General features: G+C 31.1%; 1 protein-coding gene across 4 annotated transcripts in view; it reads right to left on the reverse strand.

The window, feature by feature from the left end:
- LOC143045946 (calcium/calmodulin-dependent protein kinase type II delta chain-like) overlaps window positions 1-21,634 on the reverse strand; it is an 89,297-nt gene that overhangs the window by 59,394 nt on the left and 8,269 nt on the right. For all 4 annotated transcript variants that reach the window (XM_076218799.1, XM_076218801.1, XM_076218800.1 and 1 more), the window contains exons 3-6: window positions 17,229-17,288; window positions 12,016-12,070; window positions 11,442-11,507; window positions 8,569-8,641 (exon numbers count right to left, since the gene is read on the reverse strand). In XM_076218799.1, the coding sequence (XP_076074914.1) occupies window positions 8,569-8,641; window positions 11,442-11,507; window positions 12,016-12,070; window positions 17,229-17,288 (254 nt within the window). The remainder of the gene's footprint in view (window positions 1-8,568; window positions 8,642-11,441; window positions 11,508-12,015; window positions 12,071-17,228; window positions 17,289-21,634) is intronic.

Raw genomic sequence — 21,634 nt, forward strand, 5'->3', positions numbered from 1 at the left:
CGCTCCTGTATCCAAGCAATTACTATGGGTCTTGAAAGATTCTTAAATGTTCATAGGTTTGGTACAAGTAAGAAATATCTATGCAATTTCTTATTTTAGAATTTCTCTAAACGGGTGTAAAAAAAGTGAAATTTTAATGAACCTCACGTCACTGCCCTAGCATGTAAATTGTTGCAAAATGCATATCCTTGATGATGCTCAAGTTTCTGTCATCTTTCAATAGATTCGTTAATGTGAATTTCACCATGCTGCATAAGTAAATATGATTTTATTGCATTATTTAAGGTTAAACGAGTATCTGTACATGACATTTCCTGACATTTCCTGAAGTTTCCTTCCTGACAGAAGTAATCTTATCCTTTCTTATTCCTGTTAGAGAGGAAGACATTCATTGCAGAGAAAATGTTGGTATTTGTAATATTCAATACTACAATATAACTGGTAACCTCACAATCAATAATGTTTTTCTCACTACAAAAAATGTGCAAGTCAGAGTAGTAAAGGTTGAAGGTATTATTCTAAACATCAGGATTTAATTTCCCCTGTTTATAGCTGCTTTAACCTTGTATTTTTTGGATTAATTCAATCTTCTTATCTTTCCTTAGAAACATTTTCCATCAAATGAGTTATTAATATTGATCATTATGAAAGAAAATCTATAATGACCAAAAACCCAAATTTTCTGCCTATTGTAGCTCTTTAGATCTGATCTTTGTTAGCTATCACAACAAAAAGACAGACCTCTCCCAAACATACACATCATCCAAACTTTTGTATGGTCTGAATTGTTTAAGGGGAAAATTGTATGGTAATAGCCAAACAAACTCCTAGACATTACCATTAGATCAAGTTCAAGGGTATAAAAAAAGTCAACGAACAAAACATATTCCATACAGTCACATGTTTAAAGTGTCCAAAACTTCAAGTGATGTGGTCTCATTTGAATAGTGGCACTACAATGTTATTGTTTGCTAAGTTGTTGTCTATAGAACATTATGAATGTATCTCCCTCTCAGGGGGATAAAGCTACCCCAGTATGACCCCTTCTTGTCAGACAAACTATCAGTACATGATAAAAAATATTTTTCACTTCTTTTTGTGATGCTTAACATATTAAAGCAGTTTTGTCAGTGTCATCTGTAATAAACACATGTTCCTCTTACATTCAAATTTTGTCTGGAGAAAAAAAAAATTCGTAAGGGTTCCACGGAACCCGGTGTCTCGCCTACTTTTTCTGTTAATTGCAGACTCAACAAAAATGAGGAAAAACATCAATAAAAATTTCCCTCACAATACTGTCTTTTGATTGAAAGAAGCTTCCAAGTTTGGTAAAAAAATCCAGGATAGTTTATGAATCTAATAAATGTTTTATAAACTTTAACTGCAGACTGTATGTAATGTTAACTGGAAGAAAAACTAAGTCCATTTATAAGTAAAATACGGAAAAAGTGAATTTTTTTTTTACAAAATTTACTTCTGAATAATATCTTATGATCAGAAATAAGCTTTTGTCTAAGTTTGGTAGAAATCCAGGATAGTTTAAGAACATTATAAAATTTTAAAAACTTAAACCACAAAGTCCATTTATAAGTGAAATACAGAAAAGTGGAAATTTGTTTTTACAAAATTTTCTTCTTGATACTATCTTATGATCATAAACAAGCTTCTGTCCAAGTTTGGTACAAATCAAGGATAGTTTATGAAAGTTATTAAAATTTTAAAAACTTTAACCACAGAGTGAATGTAATGTTTCCTCTCAGAAAAAACTTAGTCCATTTATAAGTAAAATACGGAAAAGTGGAAATTTATTTTCACAACATTTTCTTCTTGATACCATCTTATGATCATAAACAAGCTTCTGTCCTAGTTTGGTACATATCAAGGATAGTTTATGAAAGTTATTAAAATTTTAAAAACTTTAACCACAGAGTGAATGTAATGTTTCCTCGCAGAAAAACTAAGTCCATTTATAAGTAAAATACGGAAAAAATGGAATTTTATTTTTACAAAATTTACTTCTGGATACTTTCTTATGATCATAAACAAGCTTCTGTCCAAGTTTGGTAGAAATTCAGTATAGTTTAAGAAAGTTATTAAAATTTCAAAAACTTTAACCACAGAGTGAATATTTGTGGACGCCGCCGCCGACGCCGACGGAATGTAGGATCGCTTAGTCTCGCTTTTTCGACTAAAGTCGAAGGCTCGACAAAAATCATTTATATATTGAAATAACAGATATATATATATATATTATATATATATCTGGCAATATGCATATTGGTTTAAACCAGTATAAATGAAGCCCAATGTATCTTGGAGCAGTTGTGAATCAGACTCCCAGATATTTTACAATGATTAATATACAAAAACATTTGTCACAATTAGTGTCATTTATTCAGTCTGGCAGAATTTCATTTATTGATTTTCATCATTTTTATCAACAAAGTGAAAGATAATGATTAGGAAAATGGCCAGATCAAAAGATTAATTAGATGGCTACATAATTATCGTGTGTTTATATGGAGTTATAATGGCAAATTTCACACAGAATGAGAACTCTTCCTGTAATCCTGATTATCAAAGTTGGACTGATTTGTGGACTTTAAAGATGGATGAAAACTTCAAGGAGATAGAAACCCCAAATAAAAACACCATAAAGCATTAAACAAATACACAGATGTCATCCCATGGCTTTGACTGGCAAGAACCAACTTAGTCACTTTTCTCTAAATCAGGGCCTCAATAATGATGACTAATATTTCTTCTACTTGTATTCAAATATATCAGTACTTATTTACATTTGTTCATATGACATGTCAATGCAAGTTTGCAGGCTCAAAAATCAATCTATCACACATTTAAAGGACTTGTTTATTTTGGTGTGTTTGAATATCTAATTAAATCCTTCTTGAAAAAAACGTTCCCAACAATGATCTGCTGTTGTGGTCAATGTATACTTATCTTTGCATTTAAAACAGTTCGCAATTACCATTTTCAGAATTTCCAGACTATTTTTTAACAAAAATACAGGAGTTTCGCAAAAAAACTTATGACTAAGATTGATAGTAAGTATACTGATTTGTTCATGACTTACGATCAATCTTATTCGTAAGTTATTTTGTGAAACTGACTCCAGAATGGTAAGTAAAGTATTCATCATACCATCTCTCTTTAACTTCAATTTTGCATTTAGAAGATTGTTGATGTTTCACACTTTAAAATTATTTTATTGACAAACAGACAAAATTTTGATGTTTGTCATTCACACTATGATGACTTGATTTGGATGTCTTATGTTGTACTGCTATACCAGTGTCCCAGGTTAGGGGGAGGGTTGCGATCCCGCTAACATGTTTAACCCCGTCACATTATGTATGCATGTGCCTGTCCCAAGTTAGGAGCCTGTAAATCAGTGGTTGTTGTTTATGTGTTACATATTTGGGTTTTTTTTGTTAATTTTTTGTACATAAATAAGGCCGTTAGTTTATCGTTTGAATTGTTTTACATTGTCATTTCGGGGCCTTTTATAGCTGACTATGCGGTATGGGATTTGCTCATTGTTGAAGGCCATACAGTGACCTATAGTTGTTAATTTCTGTGTCATTTTGGTCTATTGTGGAGAGTTGTCTCATTGGCAATCATACCACATCTTCTTTCTTTATATTAACTGGGCAGCAGCTCAGATCAATTACAGGAAAATATCACACAGAGGAAAGAGATTGGGTGGAATTAAACTTGGTTCACATCTTCTGATAGATCCTGTGAGAAATGGAACTGAAAAGATGTTAAACACTATCATTAATCAAGAATAAATAATAGTAAATAGATAAGCAATTGAAATGACTTAAAGTTCCATTTTCAACTGCAAAGTCCCACAGAAGTAATCAGTCTTGTTAGAAAGGTTTGTAAAAAATGTCAATTTTTGGAATCATTTCATGATTGTCTGAGATGTTTCTATGTTGAAATAGAATTAATGGTTTTGAAAATTTTGACATTTGACCATTGATGGCATCAAATGCATTCATTTATAAAAAAATATTAAAAATTCACCAACACATTATGTACATGCATAACTTATCATTAATATCTATATATCTGGGTTATTTCACAGCTGTTTCTCAAAGCCATCAGTATAGTTTGGAAAACAAACCCACTGCATAATTAATGAAATAGCCAGACACATAACACAATATGAGTAATGAATCATTAACACTTCTAGGGTTTATGTAAACATTGTTCTTATTGTGAAATTTTAGTATATGTTATTGATATTGGCAGCTTCAAACTTTCTCAAAAATTCTATCACAATCGTAGCAAAGTTAGGAAAAACTACCGCTTCAAATTTAAAGATAGATGAGAATGTTTTCCCCTAATTGCTTCTAAATATCCCACTAAGCAGGAAATATGCATTTGAAGCATGAAAATTGACATTTTTCATTATACATAAGATAGAACATCTGATCTAAAAGGCAATATTCAAATGAAACATCCAAACCTGCATTAGGATGCTATTTCAGGAAAGATTAAAATTGCTCTAATAATACAAATATCATAACAGTTACTTTGATTTAAAGTTGCAAGTAGATACATGATAATAGAGAGGTACTGTAAATTCACAAATTATTGCCATGTTTTTATTATTGCCAAAACTGCAACAGGGTTATAATTGCAATTATTTAATCTAGCATTTTCAACTTTTTTATCAGAATTAAACAGGACTTTTCTTAATATTTTAGTCTAAAATTATGAAATAGCAACAATAAATGCACGCAATAATTTCTGAATTTACAGAATCCAAAATGTCAACTTTTTATTAATGTGACCCCCATTATAAAGGGAGACAGGTTGTGAACTCTTTAAGAAATTTTTAGTTTAGCAGGCAACATTGTCCATTTATTTGACGAAGTGCAGTATTTCTTTTTTCTTACTAATAATCCCAAGCAAATCAAGAACCACAGAAATTTTTATTAGTAGCAATTCCTTTATATTGGATGCAAATCTAATGCTAAACAAATGATCTACCTATAACTTCATTACAGACATACAAAGAATGTTAATCGTACTGCCTCATTGATTATATGTAAACATATCACTTGAATTTGTGCATTTCATTGTCAATATCATTCTATGAATAATTTAATTTCATCTTTGCTATAAAACTGTATAACGTTTCTGGAAGTTAATCGTAGTACACTTACATCAAACCTTCAAACCTTGTGCCATCCTAGAATTACTCTACTGCCTATAATCAATATTGGTGGCACGTTAATATGCAATTTCCTAAGGGTGCGATTTCTTGTAAGAAACAGGTCATGTAAATCTCACATATTATGCAATGATCAAAGCGTTCTGTCAACAAGATCTAAAGAGCAAATCTACAACCAGTATTTAATGTGGACTTCTATTACTGATGGATATAAAACATAGCTTTTCTAAGATTTCATTTATTCTATTACTACAATTTACGAGAGTATTGATCTATTCAAAAGCAGTTGACAGTGTTTTGTTTTACAAATAATTCATCACACTGAACAGATTTGCTGTGGTAGAAAAACATCATGAAGGAAGTTTTACTTCCAATTTCAGCAATAAATCAGAAGTTTGGTATCACCTCGAACAGGAGAAATAAACTCATTTCTATAGCTATAGGAGTTTCTCATCTGTAACTAACAAACCATTCAACTACCAAAAATGTCCTTGAACTAAAATTATTTAGAGATACTTGTCCTTGACATTAATGACTGGGTAGACATGTACCATTTGGATTCTTTGTGCTTTACCTTAAGATCTATCGTTAAGTAATGATTGATTGTTGTTTGCTTAACATCTAATGGTAAATAATTTGTGCATGTTTTAAGTTATGCAAATGATAGAAATATCTATTGAATGTTGTTTTACAAATGCTGGACTACCTACAACTACAACATATTGCACAGTTCATCCAAGGATTAAAAACTTTACAAAGCTGTTGACCCACAATATCAATATATCAACTTACAAGGTTGAAGGTACCTTCTATTTCTGAAAACCAGCTGTAAACCGGATTTAACTCTTATTTATAGAATGAAGATATATAGAAATAGTTCTGGCAATACATGTACATTCAAAATAGACATATAACTGGCATTATATTCACTGAGATTACAGACATGATATCTCTATTTATGTCTTTCCAGACAGAAGGTGACCAACTTAGAATAACAAATAGAGAATGTAGCATACTGACATACAAATGCCACGCCCTAGTTACTTGATTGTGACATTTTGATGTTCAAACATAAATCCCTAAGTCTCTGGAAATAGCTGAGGTATAACTAGGCTAATATTCTCAAATCTCTTGATATAGAATAAAAAAATTGATCTTCTATCTTTTAGTTTCTAAAATGAATTAGATCATTATTTTATTATATTTCTTTCAGGAGATTCATGATGAATTGTAAATTTTGCTGACCATGAGTTTCAAATTAATCAATGGAGTGGGGAATCCAAAGCAACCATTCAATCTGATACCCCTTGAAGTCAAGAAAACTATACGCATGCATATATTACCTAAACAAACCCTAGACTTGTGATTTGGAGCAAGAACGTATATTAAATGTTAATTAAACGACCTAGATGGTTCTCCATTTCTTTATGTGAATACAATATCAAATATCAGTTTCATAACGGTGACATATAAGAAAAAAACTCCACTTCAGTTCTTATATGACAGAAATAGATTTATCGGAATTCAGAGAACTCTCGCATTTTATCAAAACTGGGGAATTCCCTCTGACATGTTTCTAAATTTATAAAAACACTATATAAATACTGCTTATCCGTGTTGTTAAAAACACACATATAAGTCAAGGGAAATATCGAAACATGAAGATTATGAGAAGAACATTATAGGACAGTTGTTTAAGTTCAATCCTTTTGTTTGTTTTTACCTTTTATGGCAAGACAATCATAAGAATCTGACATGTTCCTTAATGTTTAGAATAAACGGTTGACGTGAGGGCATGGACCTGAGTCAATGGAATAAGTCTACAGATTGCTTGAAAGCAATTGTTTCCCAAAAAATAATTGACCTTTTGCTCATTGTATATGAAAAACCTAATCACAAAAATATACTTTTGTCTCCCTGCTGCAAAATAAGTTTTCTCCAATTGGGCAACTTTGTCACAAACCATGCAAAAATCTTCTAAAAAATTGATAACTACAGGTATTTTCAAGTAATTCGGTGAACCTATATTTCGTTGAAAGAAAACTAGTATATTGTGTTGGCAAAAACCCTCTACTTTGGTGGGGTTGTTGCTTTAAGTTTTCTGTGTAGTTTTGTTAACAGTTGCTAGCCTTTTCATCCTTTTCTTTTGTACAAGTTTCGAAATTGTCAAAAAATAATTACAATAGTTTGTCAAAATAGGTATCCAACTGGTAGTTTCTCTCCCTTTTCCACACATATATACTGTAAATTCAGAAATTATTGCAGTGTTTTTATTATTGCGAAAAAAGTTGATGTTCAATTAATATTTTCAATGGAAAATTTAGCAATTGTCTTCAAGTATTTATGAGGTATGTTAAAACCTTATCACAATAAGGTATATACAAAAGATTCCAGCTTTAGCTAAGCACAAAATAATGCATCTGCAAACTTCCTCATTTATAGTACAATATATTTCAATTTTTTTGACAACTTTGACTGATAAAAAAAAATCAAGTTTGTTTTATATTGTGTCATAGATCAAATTTATTCGTTCAGTGTATGTTTACTTGTTTTTGTTGATATGTCTTTTTGATTGAGGTCAGCCATTTCAATTGATATTTTATAGTGTGTCTTTCTATTTTGTAATGTTACACCACTGTTTCAGGTTTAGGGTGAAGGTTGTGGCCTGTTAAAAAAATTAAACCCACTGCATTTGTTTGCACCTGTCCTAAGTAGGACCTGTTGTTCGGCTGTTGTCATTTCTTGATCTGGTACATAAGTGTTTCTCATTACTTGTTTATTATATGTTGGTTTTCCAGTTTGAATTGTTTTAACACTAGTCATTTTGGGCCCTAAATAGCTTTCGGTTTGGTGTGAGCGTGTTGAAGGATGTAATTTAAACTTTGTTTTTACTTTTCACACGTGACATTGGGACTTGTCTCAGTGGCACTCATACCACATCCTCTTGTTTCAATATAATTTATTATATTTCTAATATTTGCTGAAGTATTTATAAGAAAACAGATTGAAGAACAAGTCATATATATATAAAAATATTTATATTTAAAGTATGTTTGGGATAGGAAGGGGCTTCCAAAATACATTCACCTCACAATCAACATCTTTCTGCAAGTTTGCATGCATCAAATGGACGTACAGGCTACAGCTATAATTGACACATGATCCACATCCCAAATTAAATTCTCTGCCTACCCTCCCCTAAAAAGATTAATGGGATAGCCCACATGTTACAACGAAGTTGTATGTGGAATAAACAATTGGGCTACAGTAGGTACACATTATTTACAAAATTTTAAAGGAAATACTGACATGGGTTCTTCATGAGTTACAACATTTAAAAGACAAAAGGACATGTAACTTACCTTTAAATCTCGATGAACGATTCCATGTTCGTGACAATAGTTAACACTCTCTAAAATTTGCTGCATGCAGTGACTGAAATAACAAGTTACCAGACTACAATGTTACAATAGCTCAATAGCTGAAAAAGGCCATGCGGCCTAATCTATCGTCAGCTTGTACACACTAACTTATCTTCTAACTCATAACACATTCAGGGATATATTTGTCAAAATCTATTTTATTATCTCTCAAAATTCAATTTGAAATTTTTCAGAAATTTTTTCAATGTACTGCAAATGGTTTTTGTGTCAAATGAATATGTTATGAGATAAAACACAAGTTAAACATAAGAATGATTTGTACAGTAGGTTAGGCACATTCATTTGTTAATTGCCATATGATTTCTTAATTCTTCTCTCCCAATTTTAGTAATTTACCTATATTTTTTTGTTTGTAAAGTTCATTAAAATCTGAATTAAAAACAACAATATCATAGCTGCAGCCTTAGACCAAAATCCCTATCTAGAATCTGATTTTGTGAAAAAATGTCTTATTTAACCAAATCATTAACTTATGAAATCCCTAATGAACAATTTTCTTTAAAAATAAGTTTTTTTTTTAATATCAAAGCAGAAAAAATGAACCATTTGTAGCTTCAATCATTCAAATTTCACTCAAGCTAGCAAATAATGCCATACTGCAAAACAGCCTACACAGTTAAGCTTTGCAAAGAAGTGCTGTAGAAAAACTGCAGAAATTTACGTCTGACAACAAACACAAAACTATTTATGAAGAATCTGCTTCATATATAATTTTGGTAATGGCGATTATACCAAAAATCCTGCATTTAAGTTATAATTTAATAAGGATTTTTTTTCTTTTATTTTATAATTTAGCCTTTAATTAATTTACGTAATTTAAGCCTAACTACTCATGAAATATTGATTTTATTATTAATTGTTACTAAATAACAGAAAAAATACCTGCATCAACATGATTTCCATCGATTAGTATCATGGATAAAGTCAGGATTATTTGTGTAAAGGAAATATCAATGACTATTCTATCATACGTCAATTCCTTAAACTTCTATTTTAAACAATTTATCTGATATTTTCAACTTAAAGCAGGAAAGTGACAAAATCTTTTATAGAATCTGAACCAATTTCTTTTAATATGTTTTAATTATGTCCACTGTCTTTCAATCAAAATCATGAGAGTATATATATTTAGTAATATGAACACAAGTCTTACATCAAATTTATATTTAAGAGATATTGACTTGATATTAAATAGCTTTTATATGTAGTCTGCATATATCTTTAGCACATGTCTTAATAGAATTTATAATGAAAAATATTATTAACTGAATTGTTTTTCCAGGCTTACTCATATCATCATTAAAAGCTTCTTTAAAAATTTTTTTTTACCCGAAATTTAATAAAAGAACTGTCTTCTTAAATAGATTAATGTATATTCAAACTGTTTGCACTAAGTACCTTATTGTTTTTGTCTTAAATAGTCCAATATTGTACAATGGTCCGGCCCTATTAGGGAAAACAATTATCTTCTATATCAAACACTGAAGGTGAAATTTGCATATTTGTTTTTTCTTCAAATTTAAAGAGCTTTGCTATGTCTACACTACCACAAAACCCTAAATCATTAAGCTTTAAGAAATCATATGACTACAGTATCACTGGCCAGCGGGGGACATGCAACAAGAACTGGACGGCAGACCCACCTTTAAATCTCGGTGTATAACATAATTATGATGACAATGGTTTACACCTTCTAAGATTTGTTGAATGCAGTGACTGAAATGATCAAGTTTACATATTATTGTGAATGTACCTGGATTCATTTATGAAAGTGAATTCAAGAAAATCTCTCATAACTCTTCAGTAGTATATACACAGCCTGTCTGAAACAAAATCCATGCATAGTCAGGGAGAATATTCCAATAAGAATTTGAAATCTAAATCCTCTCAAACTGCAAGTGAGAATATTTTGCTGATATATAATATGTATAATGGCTAAAATAAAATGATTTCGTATAACACTCTTCTAAACAACAAAAATTAGGCACAAGTCTGCATGAAAGTATCTCTTTTCATATACTAATGTTAAACTATCAAAATTATGTATACAAATTTGACGGGCTGGATAAGGTTTGTAGAAAAGAGGTTAAGGTGGCTCCTGCCTTTTCGAAGTTTCTGTCAGAAGTGCCGCATTCTTTGTTATTTTAATCTTTATAGTCACAAACTTTTCGTGTGCATGGCAATTCATCCGTGAAATTATGCTCAGTTGAATAGTCTCGATCCACCTTATCGGGCCAAAAAAAGTGCACAATAAAAGGTAAGAAAGAATAGTAGAAAAAGGCGCAAAAACATACAAGAATACAGAAAAAAAGGGTGTGAAATATAAAGAACAGAGAATAAAAGGCAAAAAAAACCAAATGAATAGAGAAAAATGGATAAAGTAATCAAAGAATTAAGAAGACCCTCCCTCATCCAGACCTTTGAAAATATGTTTCTATCTTTTTTTTTTTTTTTTTTATGAAAGATCCAAAACAATCTTTCTTAAAGTCTGACAAAGTAGATTTACACTATTAACTAGGCATAAAATAAAGAGTCTATGAAGGAGAAATTTTATTTGATAGTTGATTTTTTTTTCAAATTTGTAAATCAATTATCCTTTTCTGGTAGACAATCTTTATAAACATGTATTAATTTTTCAAATATAAAGATAGAGATGTGGTATGGTTGCAAACTACATGAATAAAATTTGTGTGCGTGAAGAAAATGCTTTTAAATGAAAATATTCTAATCCTTGAATAATGACTGTTTTAAGCTTTATAGTAGATACATGTATGTGTGTGAAATAAATATACCTGGCATCTGCTTCACTATAAAATTCTCTAGCAACTATATCTTCAAATAATTCACCACCAGTTACCCTAAAAAGAAAAAAAACGAAAATATTACTTTATTAACAAACATGAAGTAGTAACTAATCTTAGTGTTTGAGAATGATGTTTTCTTCGTCACTTAGTTTTATTTTTTGAAACAATGTCATGATCAGTTGTAATTTGTATCATGTCTGAAAATCTATATGAACCAATAATTTACTATTACTTCTTGTTAGTATCTGGACGGTGGTAAGTAAAATCTATATGAACCAATAATTTACTATTACTTCTTGTTGGTATCTGGACGGTGGTAAGTAAAATGGAAGTTTTAAATCAGGACTGAAAAACTGAAGAATGTTTAAATTTAGCCAGTCAAAAAAAAATCTCCTTAAATCAACACATAAAGATAATAATGAAAATAAATTGCAAAAAAGTAATTATTGGTATTTACATGTATTCATATATAAATATCATCATAGAAAAGCAATACATGCACTTACATGTACAAAGAACATGATTTTCTTCTATAATTTGGCCAAGAAAACTGTATACTTACAAATCAAAAACTAAATAATGGCAACCTTCATCTTGTATACTGTCATGTAATCGTACTGAAATTAGACATTAAGTATAAACATTCAACCAAATTATCAATACTTTAGATTTACATCCAATCTGAATGCACTCAGTTTTACTTTTCATTTGAATTGTTTAAACACATTTTTGGGGAGCTTTTATAACTGACTTTACAGTATGGGTTTTTCTCATAGTTGAAGGCCAAACAGTAACCTGTAATTGCTAACACACGTTGAATCACATCATTTGGTCTCTTGTGGAAAAGTGCCTGATTGGCAATCAGTATCTCCTTACTTCTAATACAAGGACAATGGATATAATATGACATATGGAAACTTGGTAACTTAAAGCATGTCTATAGTCTATACAAGGTACAAGCTTAAGGCACCCATTTCTATCCTATGATATAAGGTCAGTATCACCTATAGTCCAAATAATTATGACGTCTTGAAAGGCTATTATAATTTTTTTCTTTGACGCCTTACATCAACGTCATAACGCCAAACTCATATATTCAGTTGGACTTTGATAGGGAATTTACTGCTTTATAAAAACGTTTAGCTGATTTCTCCTCAAGATGCTTCATTTAAGGTGTATAAAATATATTTTTGAACCAAACTCGGTACATTTTGACCAACCTGAATTTCCGGATAATGTAAAACAATGGTTCCGGAAATTCAGGTTTTACCGAGTTTGGTGTAAAAATTATTTTATAATCTCCCAAAAAGAAATCCGACAAACGTTTTAAAAAATGCAGTCGACATGTTCCCGCCTCGGATGGAATTGTTACTTATATTATTATTTCTGTAGGGATTAATTGGAAATATTTTCGTAAAACAAACACATAAAAGGTAAGAATTTTTAAATATGCATTTTGTTTTAGCCTTCTTTGAAAATTTGATGGCTAAATTGGGTCTCAAAGTTGAGAGCAAAATATGCTCTCAAAGTCCAACCGATAATGGCGGCTTCAGCATTATGACGTTGATGTAAGGCGTCAAAGAAAAAAATTATAATAGCCTTTCAAGACGTCATAATTATTTGGACTATATCACCTAGGTCTTCACAGACAGAATACCGCAAGCTTTAAAACTTCTGACAATGCAAGAGAAAATAGAACCTGATCATAAAAATATACAGAGGTTCATGTTTTCCTGTTTTATAGAAACATTTTCTGTATTTCCAAAACATTCAAATTTGAAGTTTTCAAATTAATAAGTCTCTAGATGGCTATAATGATTTGATCTGGCTATATGCTGTGTATGGTTTGTCTGTCCTCATCAAATTCATTGTTTCTGTCATTATTTACCATTTACCAGTATATTTGACATTACCAGATTTTAACATTTCAACATGGAGGGGAGTTACTGATAAAGCACCCAAGGTTAATTCCAATATTTCTTGAGGTTTGTGTGACTTTTGCTCTTGACTTACTTAGATATGTAACCGTAGGTTAGCATAAAGCCATACTTATGTTAAAGCAAAACTTTTGAAAGCTTTACTCAAAGCAAAAATTGAAAGCATCATTCAAATAAAAGAATTTTGTTCCATATAATTCGAAGAAGATGTGGCATGATTGCCAAAAATGGCAATTTATGCTGTACACCAAAGTTAAAATGAAGAGGATGTTAGCAATGTACTTTCAAACTATACATGTGACAAAAAATAATGGATATATTGCAGCCAAATTGAAATCTATATCTGAGTTTGAGACTAATCTCTTTTGTATCCTTTATTGGAATTATTTAGATTAAACTAATCCCTGTTGTATACTTTACTGAAATTACTTAAGGTAAAAATAAACATATCTATAAATATAAACTTCTAAGAATTCTGCACAGAAACTTTTGACACATAATAGTTATGTCATAACTAAATATCCTAAACTACTTTATTTTAAGTAAAAAATTATCAAGGTAGTGTAACCAACCCACAGTCACCTTTATGTTTTATACAATTTCATACTAGCTTTCTGCCAATATCTTATTTTGTTTTCATTGTCTTTGCAACTATGCTGTTTTTCTTGGACATGGTGTTACAAATGTTACATATTCTGCCCAATAGAAATAAAATTAGTTCAGTCTTCATCTGAGCCACAACTAGGCCATCAAAAATGGAACAAAACCTCTCATTGCACCACAAGTTTAATGCATATATCATGGAATATTGTCTTACCATGTTTGTATTTAACCCCTTGATGTCTTTTGGTTATTTGCGTCATTAAGTTGTTGTCTCATTAACTTTAACCCCCTTCTCCCCCATCATTAATTAATATCCCAAACTTTGTCTGACCAACAAAATGTCATACAAAAATAAATTAGGTCATACAGAAATTTTGAAAAAAATCAAATTTCTTTTCCTGTCTGGTAAACACTAAAACAGTAAGGCACAGGCTGTTTTTAAAGTAGTTATATATATCAAACTCATTTTTAGTTTTCTGTCCTGTACAACATTTTTTAGATTAGTCTGTATTTTCATCTTTTTTTGTTTAAATTGGGGTCACCTAATTTTTAATTCCTGACAGCTGCTTTAATATATTCAATATTTTCCATAAAAATTGCTTTTCCCTTTTTCTGTGTGCAGCTTTACACTTAAAAAATCCAGATATCATTGACATCTTCCAAATCAAGTACTTAAAAGCAATAATAAATAGAATAAAACACACACACACATCCTCAAAGCATGATATGGCAATTATCAGAAGAAATGGATTAAATCAACAGAATAAAAGCTTTCCTGGTTTCTGACTGAAAACTTATCACGACCAGATCAGTTTACAACATGCTACTCAACTACACAAACATTGAACGTGTGACCTTAAAATTTGTTTAAATAAACAAACATTTGTTCATCTATTGGTAATCATTAAAATGTTTGAGGACAGTTTTACTAGAACATATCCCGTTTCCTTACTTTGTTTTAATATTGAATACTACAGAACAAATTGGAATAAATAATTCATCCGATTTTTTCTCGGTTAACAATGCAGTGTAATCCAACTTTAAATACCATTGATCATCGCTAAGTCATTAATGTGATAGCGGTTATCAAGCATTCAATAAATGAAGTGAAGCTATATCATCTATCCATTGTCCTGTGATCTTTAATAGATCAGACAACATTAAGTAGTATATACAAATTGATTAGGCATGGACTGGACAAGTTATGTGTCAGTGGTGTTGCCTGCATAAGTATGTATCAGTGGTGTAGACTAAATAATTTTAGAAATGAGCATGAATAAATAAGGTATATGTCAGTGGCGTAAACTGAATAAGTATGTATCAGATCTAAAAGAAAAGACTGAATAAGTATGTATCAGATCTAGAGGAAAAGACTGAATAAGTATGTGTCAATGGTTTAGCATAAATAAGTCTGTGTCAGTCGTGTTGCCTGAATAAGTATGTCTCAGATCTAGAGGAAACGACTGAATAAGTATGTGTCAATGGTGTTGCATGGATGAGTATGTGTCAATGGTTTAGCCTGGATAAGTATGTGACAGTAGTGTTGCCTGAATAAGTATGTCAGTAGTGTTGCCTCAATAAGTATGTGTCAGTGGTTTAGCCTTGCTAAGTATGTCAGTGGTTTAGCCTTGCTAAGTATGTCAGTGGTGTAGACTGAATAAGTATGTGTCAGTTGTGAAGCCTAGATATGTATGTGTCAGTGACAGAAACTGAATGAGTATGTCAGTGGTGTATACTGAATAAATATGAGTCAGCAGTGTAGCCTAGATACATATGTGTGTCAGTGGTGTAGCATAAATTATGACAGTAGTATAGCCTGAATAAGTATGTATCAGTGGTGCAGACTTAATTATGCTTCAGTATGTCAGTGGTGTAGCCTGAATAAACATGTGTCGGTAGTGTAGCCTGAATATGTATGTGTCAGTTATGTGGACAAAATTATGTCAGTGGCCATGGTTTAGACTGAATATGCACATGTCAGTGAGATAGACTGAAAAGTATGTGTCTAGGGGTGTAGACTAGATATGTATGTTTCAGTTATGTAGCCTGGATAAGTATGTTTCAGTGACTGAATAAGTGTATCAGTGGTGTATACTGAATAAATATGTGTCAGTGGTTGTGCATACTAAGTATGTGTCAGTGATGTAGCCTTAACAAGTAGTATGTCGGTGGGGACGTCTGGATAAGTATGTGTCAGTGATGTAGACTGAATAAGTATGTGTCGGTGGTAACGTCTGGATAGGTATGTGTATGTGGTGATGTCTGGATAAGTATGTGTCAGTGGTGTAGCCTTAACAAGTATGTGTCGGTGGTGATGTCTGGATAAGTATGTGTCAGTGGTGTAGAGTGAATAAGTATGCAGAAGTCATGTAGCCTGGATGAGTAAGTAACTTAGTGTCAGTGTTGTTACCTGGATTAGTCTTGACATTTTCATTTCATGAATTTGGTTACTCTGTTCTAACTCAATATGAAATAAATATTTCATTCTATTTGACAGTTTAATTCTGAGAATTTAGATGCTCATGCTGTTGTTTATAATCTTGAGAAACAGATTATAATCTTGGAACATCTGGGACATTTAAAAAAATGTAAATTTTAATGGTTCAGTAATACAGCTTATGTTGTTAACAAGACTGACATTTGACAGGTTTTAGTCTTACAAAATATTTCATGAATGTTACACATACATTGCATTTATTTTTCATAGCAAATACTTATAACACTTAAAATGCTAAAATATTGGCATAAGCAACAATTTCCAAATACATACTTTAGATACTACCTTGCATACATGTAAAGAGATTCATTACGACTGTAGTGTACTTTACATCCAGTGCCAAATATTTCATGTATGTTCTGCAAATTGAGCATTGCAACAGGTTACTTAATGACACCTCAAAAATTGCTGCAAGGGTTCATAACTACAGACAGTAGCACTCTCTCTATACAACAGGCTTCAGATTTGATGTCCCAATTTCTGATAAGACATGGTTACAAAATTAATCATACCACAGTTGAAGCAACCACAAATCTTTGTTAATTGAGACAAAGAAAGCCTTCTAACTTCTGCAAGATCTGTAATTGTCTATAACATAATGGTATAGTTATATAAACCAGCAACCTGTGCTACATCTAAGTGATATCAAAGATGCCCATTGTACTACTAATTACCAATATTGTTTCATATACAATTCCAAATATAATAAAAAATGTAAAGTTTACAATTTATACAGACCTATATTAGAATGTTTTAATAATCTACATATTCTAGCTTCTCTTTCTAATTTTTGGTGATCTGAAAAAAAAATATAATAATACAAATTAAAGAACCTAATTAATAGAGCTTGCGTAAACATATTGGTTTTCAATTTCATCCATTCTTGAGCTGCATCAGTATCATACATTTCTACAGGAGTTCCTCTTTCTACAAAATTATTCTATACACTTGATTTTCATATAATCTGTAATGCTTAAAGGATAAGCTAAGCTTTATAGCTGAGCTAGTGATGAGAAAAGCTCACTTGGTCCATGTCTTATGACATAGATGTTAGAAACTAAAGGTAACCCTAAGCTTACTTGTATATTTCACAAATACCCCAATAAAAATAGGTTAATAGTTAATTAATGAATTTAAAGTTGTATGGTACCAACTATAGGTAATATATAAGTGGAATGCACAATAATCACTGAGATAACATTATGGTTGAGAATCGAACTTTTATGTAATACAGATAACAAAAGAACTATTGATACTTATTATACTATTATAAACAATGCCAAAGTAAACAATGCAGATGATGACACCAGCTGTTAACTATATTCAATCTGTCAAAACATAATCAACATTTTAGTAATTGTAGCCTTGACTTAACTTTCTGACTGTGACATGATCCAATTCTTATGCTTTACCTACACACAGTAAGCAATGGATCCACTGACATTTCAGAAGAAAGAATGGATTATCAAAAAGTGGGGTTTTTTTTTATAACAAGATCTGATTCAATAATAAAGCAAGCGAAATTTGGTTCAAATGTTTGTTCCCCCCCACCCCCGCCCCCAAAAAAAACACAGTCAGTGGGTTATGTGACATACATAGCCCCCCTCCTCTCCAAGTTACAAACAGCCATTCAGTCATGATATTAGAGCTATCTCAGACAATGTAGTCAGAATAGTGGGCATTATATTGGTCACAGATTTAAAAATACCTCTTTTGTGGTCTTTTAAACTCTAACTTACAGATCATGCAGAATGTAAAAGTTAAGGGTCCTTGTAAATTTTAATAAATATCAGACAATCTATACAATACATTACAACAGGCGTTGAGACATTATGAAATTCATATTTATCAATTGTTATGGTTATAACTTAGTAATAAAAATGGGGAAGTGTTCCCTCAAACAATATAAAGAAAATTATAAAATGACACACCCTCCTCCCACACATTTACTATCAAACATTATTTAATAACCTTATTATACAATCCAGGTCAAGTAAGTAGGAGTACTTAAAAGAACAGACATAGTCCCATGACAATTATAACTTTTTTACATGTTTAAAATTTCATACACACCCAAGAATTTAAATCTTAAAAAATAGCCTTTTTATTTTTTAATAAATTTATTTGAAATGAGACAAACATTTCAGTTTCTGTCTGAAAGACTGCCCATTATTTAAACATGATCCATGTGCATTCCTGAATTAATATGATACTCTTAATGAAATGGTTATCTGTGTAAACAATCTTAGAAATGTATTTAATATGTAAACGAAAAGTTTTAAGTGCATTGCACAAATTAGTTAGACAATTTCCAAAAGGAAACATGCATGGTTCATTAAAAAATAATATAAACAGTGTACATGTATGTGCAAGTCAGTTGATACATAGATTTACTATATCTTAAACATAGAGGTTGTTATTATTTTATTCTGATTTACATCTCAGAAATCTTTTATAATTTATGTACTGTGGATTCATTGTTTATGTGGTTACCAATTTTTGTGGATTGAGGAAAACTTGCATTATTGTGGATAAGTCATTCCATGGACAAATATATACATTGTATATAATAATTATGAAAATATTCAATACTGTAGGGTTTCTATATATAAGAAGTGACAAAATTCAAATTTTGACAATGATGATATTATCACATTTGCAGTTAAGGTATCTTAAAATACCATTTAACAGCCATTTCTTCTAATATTCAACACAGGCATTTTACAACTTCCCCAGTCCATTTCCTTTATGTTATTTGATCATTAATAATTATAACTCAGATGGAAGTCAAGGAATTATTTGGGATGTTTTCTATTAAATTTATTCACAGCTTTTTTATACTTTATTCTTAATTGAGGTCCCTCTCCGGAACCACCCCAACCCCCTTCTTAATTATTGAAAGCTAAAATTTAGCATTAACCATAATATCATGTGTTAATTAGATAACCCTCATCTGGCTTACACCCTCAGGCTAAGGCCCTCAGGGGTACGTCTAACACTTACTTAACATAGTAACTAGTATTCAAAATTACTTATTGATATTATCGACAGGTCAAGTAGTGCAATGATAATAGATATAGTAATTAACCAACTGTTATTGGTTTACAATGTAATTAATGATAACAATTAATTACATGTATCATCCTGTTTGATATGGAGATTATTTGGTAATGGCTGTCCAATGGAGATACCTTATTGTAACTGTAGTACATATCAACCAGACTGCTATCCCTTACAGTAATGACTTTCAATCAATATTATAAATTAGAACAATACTAATACTATCGCAAATTCCTGAAATTACAGGTGAAATTTTAAGGGTTCCAGGATCTTAGTTCTAAGGCCTTTACACATATTTGTGACATTTATTGAGGTGGTTGATAATTCGCTATTCTTTTTTAAAGACACTGATAAAATGTGTATACAATCATGACAATTTTTCAAAGTTAGGATTAAAAGATAAGATTCACAGCACATAGTTTCGGGTAATAGGGGGACTCAATCAAGCAATTATATCTATTTCATATACATGTAAGTGGGGGGAAATATTCATTGGCAAAAAAACCCAGTAAAATTAAAAGCTTTTCCTAATGTTGGGACATTATTAATATAAAACTGCTTAGATTAAACAAGAGAAAGGTTAAATGGTACAACAAAACCCTGTGACTTTGTCGGACGTTGCTGCTGTCAGTGTAAAAGTATTATGTTAACTACCAATGCAAACACTAAGTTTATTTATCAATACAATACAGAAACAAGAGTGCACACGCTGAAATGTCCCGCCTTCTTTTCTTATCATTGATATTATGTTGATAGTCCTAAATATAAAACTGTCACATAAACTTAACATTTACCAAGAAAACTAAACATTGACCAATAAACCATGAAAATGAGGTCAAGGTCAGATGAACCATGCCAATCAGGCATGTACAGCTAACAATTCTGCCATACAACAAATATAGTTGACCTATTGCTTATAGTTTAAGAAAAACAGACCAAAACACAAAAACTTAACACTGAGCAATGAACTGTGAAAATGAGGTCAAGGTCAAATAAAACCTGCCAGATAGACATGTACATGTACATCTTACAATCATTCCATACAACAAATATAGTAGATCTATTGCATACAGTATAAGAAAAACAGACCAAAACACAAAAATTTAACTATAACCACTGAACCATGAAAATGAGGTCACGGTCAGATGACACCTGCCAGTTTGACATGTTCACCTTACAGTGCTTTCATAAACAGAATATACTAGACCTATTGCTTATAGTATCTGAGATATGGACTTGACCACCAAAACTTAACCTTGTTCACTGATCCATGAAAATGAGGTCAATGTCAAGTGAAAACTGTCTGACCGGCATGAAGACCTTGCAAGGTATGCACATACCAAATATAGTTATCCTATTACTTATAATACATGCAAGAGAGAATTTAACATTACAAAAAATGTTAACTTTTTTTCAAGTAGTCACTGAATCATGAAAATGAGGTCAAGGACATTGGACATGTGACTGACGGAAACTTCGTAACATGAGTCATCCAAATACAAAGTATGAAGCATCCAGGTCTCCTACCTTCTAAAATATAAAGCTTTTAAGAAGTTAGCTAACACCGCCGCCACTGCCGTAGGATCACTATCCATATGTCGAGCTTTCTGCGACAAAAGTCACAGGCTCGACAAAACTTAAAATAATTAAAGTTTTTTGTTCAGATGTTATTTCTTGTTTTTAAAAAGCTCTGTCCAAGTTGCATGACTTTCCAAGAAGCTCTAACAAAGTTATTGATATACATGTAATGATATCTTTAAAAAAAAAAATAATCACAGTCTACTGTAAATTTAGAAATTATTGCGAGGTTTTTTTAATGGATGATTATCGCAATAACTCAAATGTAGATCTGTATAACTTTTCTGCAGACATTTTTTGAAATCACAACAATCAAAATCTCATTTTTGTTCATTATTGAAAAATTGTAATAACAAATGCATGTACATCTAATAATTCTTGAATTTACAGTAAAACTATATTTTGACATCACAGGGGATAACAGAATATATTAATGGCAATGTCTAGCAGGTTCTATAAAATAAGGGTAGCCATTATCACTTTTTTTTATTGTGTTGAATTCTAGA

Source organism: Mytilus galloprovincialis, chromosome 9 (genome assembly GCF_965363235.1).
Source record: "Mytilus galloprovincialis chromosome 9, xbMytGall1.hap1.1, whole genome shotgun sequence".
Lineage (NCBI taxonomy): Eukaryota > Metazoa > Mollusca > Bivalvia > Mytilida > Mytilidae > Mytilus > Mytilus galloprovincialis.